The 12,365-nt window shown below is 47.7% G+C and overlaps 1 protein-coding gene across 4 annotated transcripts in view; it reads left to right on the plus strand.

Annotated features, from left to right (window-relative positions):
* Arhgef10 (Rho guanine nucleotide exchange factor 10) overlaps positions 1-2,691 on the plus strand; it is a 97,784-nt gene extending 95,093 nt beyond the window's left edge. For all 4 annotated transcript variants that reach the window (XM_036209522.1, XM_036209523.1, XM_036209524.1 and 1 more), the window contains one exon: positions 920-2,691. In XM_036209522.1, coding sequence (XP_036065415.1) covers positions 920-1,434 — 515 coding nt within the window. In that variant the 3' untranslated portion in view covers positions 1,435-2,691. The remainder of the gene's footprint in view (positions 1-919) is intronic.
* Positions 2,692-12,365: the final 9,674 nt, after the last annotated feature.

A 12,365-nucleotide genomic window follows, 5' to 3' on the forward strand; every position in this document is an offset into this window, starting at 1 on the left:
GACATGGTTTATAGGTCCGAGTCCCCAGCCAGCCACCCTTCCAAACTCACCTCTTCCACTTCCACACCCTTCCCTCTGTTTCATTCACCAAAGTTGTACCTCACATTATTTTCCTCATTTTGCGCTGTCTACAGAAGTCTTGTAGTGATTTGATTTTCTCCTCTGTTTCTGCTACTTCCTGCCATGCTCCGGTATCTGGGTATCTGTCATTAGTGCCTGCGAAGCATCCAAATATATGGCTAAGATCAATGATGTAGGCAGGCAGCATCTTGTCAGTGGGATGTCAGGAGTTATCCCTGACAGCTAAGATGAATGAGTCACACCACCTGGAAAGCCCTGGTTTTTAGTGAACAACTATAGAATTGTTTTTCCTCAAGCTCCAGGAACTTTTTGCAGTGGAAATTGCCAGGAACTTTCTGGTAGTGTAAACATTGTGTTCCTAACACTGAGCACTTCAGGTATATTTGCATAGAGCAAGTGAGGAAGAGTTAAACGCTGACTATTATATTACTTCAAGGGTGTGTGTGTGTGTGTGTGTGTGTGTGTGTGTGTGTGTGTGTGCGCGCGCGCGCGCGCGGGCTCCTTTGTGTGTTTATATGTATGCCGTGGGAGTGCAGTGCCCAAAGAGTCCAGATGAAAGCATCAGTTCCCTGTAGTTACAGGCAGTTGTGAGCTTCCCAGTGTGGGTCCTGGGAACTGCACCCCTGTCCTCTGCAAGAGCATTAAACTTTCTTACCAGGAGCCATCCATTTTAAGGCTGCGGATGACTGAGAGTCCACAGGGATGTGATCTAGGGTGTTTCTGCTTGATGCTATTTGTCAAGCTGTTCCCTGGGTAGGGGTGCAGGGTTAGACCCTGCTCTTTGATAACCAGTGCTGTATGTGTGTTATTAAAGACCTTTGTTGAATTGTCCTCTCAGGGCGAGGCATGGTCTCCTACCATGCACATAATGGGCCTGTTAAGTTCATTGTCATGGCCACAGCATTTCAGAAAAACAAAGACAGAGCCAGAGACAGCCCACCCTCCGGCCCCGAGCCTCAGGATGAAGACCCCAAGGATTTGCTTGGCAATGAGGAGGGCACTTCTTGCTTGGGCCAGACGGATGCCAACACAGCTGTTTGGTTGGGAGACTCTTCAGGATTGGCAGGGCAGAAGAGTGACCTGTCTTCATCCTCTGGGTCTCTGAGCCTCTCCCATGGCTCCAGCTCCCTTGAGCACAGATCTGTCGACAGCAGCCTGTGTGACCTCCTAAAGGACCCCAGCGCCTCCCCAAGGAGCAGGGCACAGCGCTCTAGGAGAGCCAAAGCCAGTTCAGCGCTGGTGGTGTGTGGGGGCCAAGGCCACCGGCGAGTGCATCGGAAGGCTAGGCAGCCTTCTCAGGAGGACCCAGTATCTTCGGTGATGGTGTGGCAGATCCCACTGCTGAGCATGTAGGTCAGAGGCTGCTGCCTGGCATGAGGGTGGCAATCAGGGACAACCCTCAGCCAGGTGCAGGCCGAGTGGCGAAGGCTGCATCCGTACCACTGGGACCAACTGGAAACACAGCTCTCCTGCCTTCTCCCACAGCACAACTGAGTCCAGATGTGCTAGGGAGGCAGAGGAGCATTCCGGCTTTTGAGTCACTGAGCAGAGTTCCAGGATAGTGCTGCAGTCCACCCGCCCCGTCATTCCCCTGAGATGCACAGTGTGCCAATGGTATCAGTTCTGGTCACATCTCAGAGAGACGACTGGGAAATGCAGCGTCCAGTAGCATAGGAGGTCATTAACCATTCTTAAAATCATTCTACTTGACTTAGACTCACTGCTGTTATTTATATTCTATATATTTTTTAAATCTCAGAATAAAAATTGTAACAGTTTAAAAAGCCAGGTAACACATTCCAGTCCAGTCCTCCTGTTTTGTTTGGGAGCGACTGAGGCATTCCAAAGTAGACTGATATGTGTACTGTACCCTTTAACAAATAGTGTTTTTTATATTGCATTTTCTATTAAAAAATTAACCGTTAACGTTTTAGTCAATATACTATCTATAGTGTTTTGCACATAATCTTTGCTTTAAGCCAAAATATTCAATACCTATCAACATTGGGACTCCAGCTTCCATGCCAAACCACCCTTGCCTTCTCATGCTAAATGATATTAATATCTGCACAGGACATGTGCAGCAGGTCTGGTCATGCAGGCATGGTGCTGGAAGAGTCTCAGGTCTTCTGACAGTCTCCGGCTATCAGAGCCCCTCCACATTTGGACACCCACGCCAAGTCGCCCATGGTGCTGATCAGTCAGCTGCTGCCTCCACAGCCTGCCATGCCAGTGTCCACACACACACACACACACACACACACACACACACACACACACACACATAGAACATACAGGGTCATATGGGGCACTTGAGAGGCAGCTGTACATGTCAAGGGAGACGAGTAACCTATAGACTATTCGCTCTACCTGTATTTGTACATCAGTGTTTCACTTACTGAATGGCTAAAACTATTTCTTTTAAGCCTAATTCAGATATTCATCAGAAACACACTTCTCAGCACTTTACAAATGACTAAAAATGCTAACTTTTAACTTAGCCAAATATTTCCTACATTGCACATATACCCAAGCTTTCTTAAACTGTTAGCTGCTATCTTATTTGATAAAAAAAATAAATAAATAAAAGACTTTTTATTTTAGAACACAGTATTATACGTTTCCTTTCTTCTCCAACCCCCATAAAATCCGAAAGGATGATTGCATCCAGGAGGGGAGGGAGCGGTCCTCTTCTCTCTGTTTGGGCATTATAGTAGCCAGCTGCAGGGACTCTGTGTATGTGACAGCTCACAGGGACCCTCCAAGGACCCCTGCACTTGACAGTTCTCATGGTGTGTCACATCATGAGTTGATATAACTTGCCTGTCTAACTGATACTTTGCAAGGCCAGGGCGAACTCCTAGAGGACCGACAGAAGAGATGCACAGAGCAAGTCCACGGTCCTGGGAGGCAGGAGCCGCAAGCGTTTCCACACTGCCGATACAAGCAAGATGTGCGCCCAAAGCAAGCTTCGCCACAGCTCCTTACCTGGGAGAAGCAGGCTGGGTGGTGAGCATCCCACAGGGCAGAGGTGGGAACTCAAGGATGGCAAGCCCTGCTGTGGCCTGTGTCTGGTGAGTCCTGGATTTGAGGGACACGGGTGTGTCAGCGGCCACTGAACAAAGCCACCTGCTAAGGCCAACACACTTAATGAGCAGTGAGGAGGCAGCTCTTAAGCCTGTTACGTGTCAGAGTTGCCTTAAGCTCTCCCAGGCCTGGGAATGAAATGTGGACCCTGTCATGCTGGCACCTTTCTCTAGGACCTGCAGCCTCAGTTTAAGCCCCCAGTCTTGAAGGATGTGTTTCAGGTGCTATGTTGGCTCAGCTCCTCAGAGAGCAAATCCAACCACAGCCCTCAAAGTCAGCTTCTCACTGTCTTCCTGGGAAGGAGAAGAAATATGAAACACGGTGTTTCCTCTTACAAAAGCCCCAAGCACCACCATGAGATCCCATCCTGTGTCCCAGCTCCCAGGACCCCTCCAGATACAAAGGTTTCATAAAAATGGGAAGTTTTGACACAATTTCAGGAGATGCAAATGCAGTCTAAGATCTGCCTACCCCCTGCATTCAGCTGCTGTTGCCTGGATCTGAGGTATGGGAGAGGTAAAGGGATAGCTCATCAGAGTAACATGAAGCAGAACCAAGGAGTCAGGGTGTGATGTAAGAACAGGTAGTCATGCCAGGCAGGTGGATCTCTGAGTTCAAGGCCAGCCTGGTCAGGACAGCCAGAGCTACACAGAGAAACTCTGTCTCAAAACAATAAGGCCCAGGTAGTCAAGATGTTGCCCACTGCATCATCTCCTAGACCTCAGCACACAGGCAGGCCCCATAACCAGCCAGTGCTCAGCAAGGCCCTGGTGAAGTGGGATGGGGGTAATAGGACTTTGTGTTCCCAGATCAGCACAAGGAACCCCTGGAGGCATAGAGAGGCATCTTCTCCCCCAGAGTGCTGCAAATATACTCAGCAGTCAGCTCATTGGAAGCATGGGCAAGCTGTCTTGGGTCTGTGCTGGCACCAGCCTGGCAGCCCCACCCACCAGGGGACAGAATGACCTATTTGCTGGCTTCTGGTTAGAGAGGACCTGAGCTGTGGTGTTGAGTACACAGAGGTGGCACTGGGGTGTGTACAGTCCTCAGGCCCAGCTTGACAGATCCTGCCACTGACGGTGGTGTGGTGGTATTGTGTTCCCCGAAATACTCTTATCTGGGGTCAGAGACAGAACAGCCACAATATTAAACATAGAGGATGGGCAGTGGTAGCACATGCCTTTAATCCTAGCATCCCAGAGGCAGAAATCCATCTGTTCAAGGATACAGCCAAGCATGGTGACTCACACCTTTAATCCCAGAAGGCGAGCCTTTAATCCCAGGGAGTGATGGCAGAAAGCAGAAAGGTATATAAGGCTTGAGGACTAGGAACTAGAAGCTTTTGGCTGGCTAAGCTTTTAGGCTTCTAGCACAGTTCAGCTGAGATCCATTTGGGTGAGGACTCAGAGGCTTCCAGTCTGAGGAAACAGAATCAGCTGAGGAACTGGCGAGGTGAGGTAGCTGTGGCTTGTTCTGCTTCTCTGATTTTCCAGCATTCACCCCAATAACTAGCCTCAGGTTTGATTTTATTAATAAGACTCTTGAAGATTCATGCTACACGGTGGCCTCATTAGGCAGGGTTGAGTGTCTTGCCTTTGTTTCAGGGAGACAAGCCAATTTCTGTGTAGCCATTGCTGCTGGAGCCTGGAATGCATTGTTGTAATTAGAAGAATGAGTGTGGGTTCGCTTCCACCCTTCAGCCGAGGACTGTCACTCAAGTTGCTCTGTACCCAGCATTGCCTCAAGCCATGAAATCTAACCTTGTGGAAGACAAGGGTCAGGGCTGGTGCCAACAGGATTTATTGGCTCCCCAAAGCGGGTGGCCCGATAGAGCCATAGTCCAGGAGGAGCCCTGACATTGACCCTATCTGCCAGAGCCTGGACTTGCCCCCACCTATCTCCATGCATCCTCTGTAGCTGATGTAAGGCTTGCCAGCCCCAGCTTGGGTATATGCCCTAGGGACTGAGGATGAAGGCCTGCATGGCGCCTGCCCTCTACATCTTCAGCTTGGAGCTTTCACCCCTACAGCCATTGGCCCTGCTGAGCTGCAGGCCCTGCTTCCCAAAGCAGAGTATTCACATGGGATCAGAGAAAGTTCCACTAAAATAGAACATGAGCTTGGATCTGATAGTTCCCATCCTTGCAGAGACTGCTTCCCCACTCTAGCCCTTCTCTACCTTTATCCGCATACACATTCACACACACACACACACACACACACACACACACACACACAGTGCATATGCACACATTTACACACACAGGTCTGTACCTATGTGCATACACACAGTTACACACACAGGTCTCCATCCCTGTGTAAATACAAATTTACACACCTGCACACAGGTCTCCATTTGCACCCATATATACACACATACTTGCCCTTCTCTAATAATTACTGCTTTCCGTGAGGGACTGGTTGAGCAATGTCTATTGGAGTGGAAATAACAGAGGCAGCTGCCAGTCACCCTGGGCTTGGGGCCAGTGCTCCCTAGCACTCTGGGAAAGAATTAACCCTTTCTTGGCAAGCAGGGTTGGAAAGCCTTGGCATCTGAGAGCTTCTGTCAATATGGGTCGCGTGTGTGTTTCTTAGATGCCGATGGAACTCTACTTCCCTGTGAATGTCTATGCTCCTGAAGGGCTCATTGTGGTTCTGATGTAATACCATGTAAAAGACCAAGTTGTTGCAGGTGGAGATCTACGGCTCAGGGAGTTTGGAATGTACTCCCCCACTCTGGTAGACCCAGGCTGGCTCAGCCATGTGGCTGCTGTCTGACAAGGTGGTCAGGAGCCTGAGCTGGTCATCAGTGGGGCAGGAGTAGGCAGGGTCAGCACCAAGCTAGGCACGCTGCTCTTGCTGCTCTTTTGGTGCGTGGACAGGGCACAAAGCCCAGCAAGCCCACCCACACAGTCAACAGCACCTTGCCATCCAGGTGCATTTAACTCCTGTGGTCATGGTCACGAGACTGTGGACTGCTGCCTGGAAACGTGTCATTTAATCCTGATTGCTCTCTGCAAAATCTGGCAACTCTGGGGGCCCGGTTCCAATGGAGCATCCAAGCCTGCACAGTGGAGCTCTGCCATGGCCTGTAGGAACCCAAGAAGGACAGTGTCCTAGAATCCCATAATCCATCAAGAAACTGAGAGCAGAATGCTAGTGAGTGATGCCTATAGATGCCAGGTGTGTGCAGGAGCTGTCCATGCTGGCTTGGCTCCAGCCTGCCCGTCTTGAACAAGCCTCTGAGACACAGGGGAAGCCCAGGGAGGGAAGGACAGGGACCCTGGAGACGTTTAGAGCCAGCTCTTTTCAGCAGTGACAGGCTAAGGAGAGTACCGATATCTGGCAGGCATTCAAGAAGGGAAGCAGGAGGAAAGTGTGCTCTCAACATCTCACAAAGAAACAACTGCTTTCTTTAGTGTGCAGGCCCTACGCTCCCAGCTGGAAGGCAGGTGACGACAATTTCCCCTGGAGAAGGTGTCTGCCTTCATCTTGCTGTCAGAGTTGGTGAAGGGGAGCTTGCCCACATCCACCCCCTGAGGCATAAAGACTATATTTGCATTCTGAAACTCCTTCACTTAATCCTCCAGAAACACAACTTGGGAGCCCTGATGGGGGAAGGTAGGGGAGGCAGGATGAAGGGGAGGCAGAGCAATCTATAAGAGGGGGAGAAGTGTTCATCTGGTTGGGGATGAGGCAGGGTTTATTGACTACCCAAGGCAGCTGTGCCCAGGCAGAGGCCACAATCATACAGCCTCCTTGCATCCCTGGCCCAGCAGGGAGTTGTAGTAGAGCTGGGGCATGTGGAAGGCCACTGATGTGGGCATTCTCCAGGGACCAGCAGGTGCAGGCTAGTGGCTCATTCAGGCAGGAGCTAGACAAGAAGAGGTACTCTGACTCTCTCCCACCCAGGGACAGGAGGAAAAGGGCTTCACGGGTGGGGTGGGGTGGGGTCGGGTCGGGTCGTAGGGGACTGCCTGTCAGGTCTTTCTAGCCAGTGTCAGCTGCTTTTCTCATTTCCTGCTCCTCCCATTGGAGAACAAACAGCTTCTGGGTGCAGGGAGGGAGGCTGTGGGGAAGGAAGTGGAGGGAGGGCACGCTCCCCTGGCACAGCAAGGCAGCTGGCCAGGCCTGCCCAGGCTGACCCACTTCCCAGGATGCTGGTAGCAGAAGCGGGAGCCAGGGAAAAATGCAAAAGCTTTGGCGTGGTACCAGCTTAAGCATACTGGCATAACTTGAAGTGGCTTATGCCACCTGAGAGATCAGAGTGTTCACGAGTGGCCAGCCTAGGGGACTCTGGGTTTTGAAAGTGCCATCTTGAGCCTGCAAACCATCACCCTTTCATCCCAGACAGCAGCAGGGGGGAAGGAGGCCAGCCTGTCTGCTCTGAACACACGGGTAATGTTTGCCAAGTGGTCCGGTTCCCGTTTATGGAAATAGTCTAGTCCCGGTTTCAGACCCTCATGCCCACCCCACCCTGGCTGGCTAACTTCTCAGAAGTATTACACCTGCTTTTGCCCAAGTGAGTTTGGTGTAAGACAAAGTGAAAGAATTCCCGTTTCCATCCACTCCTACAAGCTGAGGTCTTTGGGAAGGCATGGGGAAACATGGCAGGGTCATCTCAGAGGACCCGTCCTGGCAAGGCTACACACAACATGATTTAGGTCACCCCACTACACTAAGGTGCTGAAAGCAGCATGCTCCATGCTGGCTGGGGCCTCTTGCCCGCTCAGTCATGGTGACTGCTGTTCATCTAGTCTCTGTTTTTGCCCTTCATTTTTTGTTCATTCATTTCTTCATTTGCATTGAGTCTGTTTTTGTCTTTTGCTTTTGTTCATTTGTTTCTTTGAAGTGTTGTGAATGGAACCCAGGGCCCTGCCCATGCTTGACATATGCTTCTCCATGGAGCTGCACCCCAGCCCTCATACGTTCTTCATTAAATGTTACATCTACTATAAACTGCAAAAACAGTCCATAATGGGTTGGAAAGGTAAAGACATTTAAGGTCCATGTCCAGGCTGATTGAAAAAAACAAAAACAAAAACAAAAACAAAAAAACCCACTTCTATTTATATAACCAGGATGCAAAATTTCTCTCCATGCCATGGAGTTGTAGCCACAAAATACCAAAGCTGGGGCCTATGAACCACAGCTCTTGGGGCACGAGCCTGTGGGCAAGGTTTCGGTAGGCTCTGCTGTCTCTGTGGGTACTCAGAGAACTTCCTTCTGTGCCTGTCAGCTTTCAGTGTCCTGTGGTGTGGACACCTGCCACAGAATAGCTTCGTCTGAGCCTCTCTTCCTGTCTTCGTGACTTCTCTGTGGTATCTGTCTCTCTCCTGCCTTTGGGACATTGGTCATGCTGGTCTGGGACCTGCCCCCATGACCTCTCTATCCCGAGAGTAACCTCTGTGAAGGCCCTGTTTCTCAATGTAGTTACATTTTTAGGTGGGGATGGGGATGAGATGCCACTATTATTATTATTATTATTATTATTATTATTATTATTATTATTATTATTATTATACACAATTCAACCCCTAGTAAGCGTTGAGGTTTCCAAGGCACACTATCCAAGGGAATTTGAGAATTTACTACTTCAGGCTATCTTAGTTAAAGATGGCCAGAAAATTAATTTTTGCAGTGATTGAGGATCAAGAGTGGATGTCTTATTTTTTTATTTGGATTCTTGTTATGTTAAACTGTATATGGCACCAAAGCCATTGCTCATGTTCCAAACTGCACTGCATTCACCAAAAGAGAACAGATTTGTGTGACAACATGTGCATTGGCTGCCAGGGCTGGCACAGGACCAAGGCCTGTGCATTCTGGCTCCTGTGGCTGTGCCTTCTGCAGCACAGAGCTCTCCCCACTTTCAGTGCGTCCATCTGGAGCTGCCTGACCACTGACCACATGCACAAGGCTCCTGCCATTTGAAGTGAGTCAAGCCACTTCAATAAGAGGTATAGCTCATGGGCACATTTACACTCTACTGAGCATGGTGGCTCATGCCTGAAATCATAGCACTTGAGAGTCTGAGTCAGGAGGATTACCATGAGTTCAAGAACTGTCTGGGGCACATCATTTGGTCCTGCCAAAACACCAAAACCAAACTATTTTGGAATATTTGTTAACTATGTAAAGATGTGTTGCATATGTTTATGTTGCAGAATATTTGTTTAACTATGTAAAGACGTGTTGCTGTTTTACCTTGCCTGCCTAATGCACCTGATTAATAAAAAGCTGAGCCCAGTATCGAGGGAAGAGGACGAGGTGGAACTTCTGGGCAGAGAGAGTAAGTAGGAGGAGGAATTCAGGCTCGAAGAAGAAAGAAAGGGAGACAACAGGGAGAAGCTAAGCCAGACAGACATGGAGGAAGCAGGAAAGTAAGACATACAGAACGAAAGAAAGGTAAAAGTCCCGAGACAAAATGTAGATGAAGAGAAACAGGTTACGTTAAAAGAGCTAGTTAGACAAGCATAAACTAAGGCTGAGCATCCATAATTAATAAGTCTCTGTGGCTGTATTTGAGAACTGGTTAGAGGCTCAAAGAACATGCCAACTACACTAAACTAACAAATGTTTAATTTATAACAAAATATGGTCAAGATGGAAAGGACTTCCGTGTGTTCTCATTGGTGCTAACAGCCTTTTTGCTTTGTATTCTGTAGCAAGGACCTCTGTTCATTTGGAAAGGTGGCGTTTCATCACGAAAGAACAAGGCTTTGGGCTAGACTGGAGGAGAACACTGCTGTATTTGTATAAAATGTGTGACCAGGGGCAAGTCTATTCCATCTCATGAATAATGAGTTTCCTTCATTGTAATAAGGAACCATTTCAATTTTCTGGTCGACTGTAAATCCCAGCTTCTTAGACCCCAGATGGGGTCACATAACTGAATGTGAGGTCACAAAAAAAAATTAGACAACAGAAGGATGCGCAAAAGCCAAAATTGCATCTGGAACCAAACATGTAACACATTCAGGGTGTTTCTTGCGGCACTCACCCATGTATCATGACACTTCACTGCAACTGTGCTTCTGAGCATATGGCATATACAACTTTTCACTGTGCATGCTGTCATGCCCAGTGGTGCCAATGGATGCTGCCTGAAACACCCTGGCTCACATTTGATGCTAATGTTAGCAAGTGCAGAGTTTTTACTATACGTGCAAATTACAGAAAATGAAGACTTTCAATATTTTCTGTCATTCCTCAGCATGTATTAAAATTAGTGTGTTTTGAATGTTTCATTTTTAAAATTGCTATTATTAGTTGCTTGAGTTTTATTAAAAAAAAAAAACATTGTTCAATGAATTTTGTTTTAGGATTAGGACAAAATTCCAATAACTTAAGAAATGGCCCCACACATAACTTCTGCCATTCTGTGCTACATATTTACATGAAATAGTATTCTCAGCATTCACAATTATAAAAAAAAAAAAAAAATACCATCTCAGGGCTGAAAAGACGGCTGAGCAGTTAAGAGTGTAGACTGTACCTTTGGCCATCTCAGTTTAGCTCCTAATATTCATGCATGCAGTGGTTCTCTAGCTCACATCTACCTGCACCTCCAGCTCCAGAGGATCTGACACCTTAGGCCTCCATGGGCACCTGAACTCACATGCACATACTCCATGCAACATGCAACATGCAACACACAAACATGTAACTAAAAAGAAAAAATATCTTTAAAAAATATTGACCAACTCTAAAAACAAAACAAAACAAAGATGCTTTGTGTACTACAAGATCAAATAATCAGCAGAGGTTTAATTTTTTTCTTCAAAAATGAACAAGCACATCCATCTCACTAGTATGCAAATTTCCTCTTTAATAAATGGTAAAACTACACCAAATGATTGATTTAAAATAAAATTCTTTATGACTCATCAATACAAGTTTGATTTATATACTTGCAAAAGTGAAATCTCATCCAACTGCAGCCTGCTTTTAGTGTACTAACATATTTTAAAGAACATCTCAACTATTAAAATTTTACTTCCTTTTAAAGCTATTCTCAAAAACATATTAGGATTCACACTTGTGAACTTACTGGCTTATTAAGGGATGATTGTAATACTCACTTGATAAGGATTTCTCTCCTCTCAGGAACTGAGGTTGGCTGAAGCAATCTACCCGAACCTCCAGTCCACAGAGAGCAAAAGACAGGAGCAGCAAAAGACAGTTGTACGGTCTAAACCAGCATCCCTTGTCACTTAGGGCTTTCCACCCAGGAGGACATAGAGCAAAGGAAGACATTCTTGTCATATTCAGCTCTGAGGCATGAGGTCTCAACTCAGGCTGAGGGTCATCTGTACTTTTAAAGTGCCTCCAAGGACAAGACTGGCCCAGGGTCATCTCACAGGTGGCATCAATTTCCATAGTCACCATTGCCTTGGGCACTTCACAGATAATGCACATCACATGACCTCTGGGTACCTGGTTCTTAGGCCCTGGTCTGCAGTGTATGAAGAGAAAGGAGGCCTCATCAACACAGCCACAGTATCTAAGAAGCCTCTGGAAGAGTCCATATGCAGATTCATCCCTGCAGGGCGTGGCTTGGTCAGACAAGGCTGCCTTAAGGGAGTCCCGAGGGACAACTTCCCTCTTACACTGCATGCGTTGGATTTTAAATGAGCCAACACACATCTAATTATTTATTTTCATGCCAAGAAGCTGGAAGTACTTAGAGCAACTGGCGCCGTTCCTGACAGTCATTGGAATTTAATTGATTGGGGAAGCAGGAAGCAGCGCAGTGCATGCAGTCTTACAGGCTTTTAAAAAACAAGTCTGGGGACTGTCTGGTGTGGCCTGTGTGAGAAAACAACACCCAACCAAAGCATCTGGGATTAGGAAAGAACTCTGTGGCTATGACCTACAGGCCACCTGCTTCTTCTACTTCCCCCAAGGCTGTGTGCAGGAAAGGTAGACCATAAAGGGACAGGTAGATCTGAGAGTTGCCAGGGCAATGGTAGTATCAGGTGAACACCCTTCTTGGAGAAAGACAGCTCCACTACCCAGTACACAGCAGGTACCATCTCCTTCAATCTGAGATGGGTACTGTAAGGGAAGGCGAGAATCTCGTCCCTGTCAGGTTTGGGAAGGCTGACTGTATTAGGGGTTTTGTCTGTGGAGATCTAATGCTACTATTGGCCTGGACCAGCCCAGTTGTACCAGGCACCCAAGATGTAAAAGGTT

Source organism: Onychomys torridus, chromosome 17 (assembly GCF_903995425.1).
Source record: "Onychomys torridus chromosome 17, mOncTor1.1, whole genome shotgun sequence".
In the NCBI taxonomy this organism is placed as follows: domain Eukaryota; kingdom Metazoa; phylum Chordata; class Mammalia; order Rodentia; family Cricetidae; genus Onychomys; species Onychomys torridus.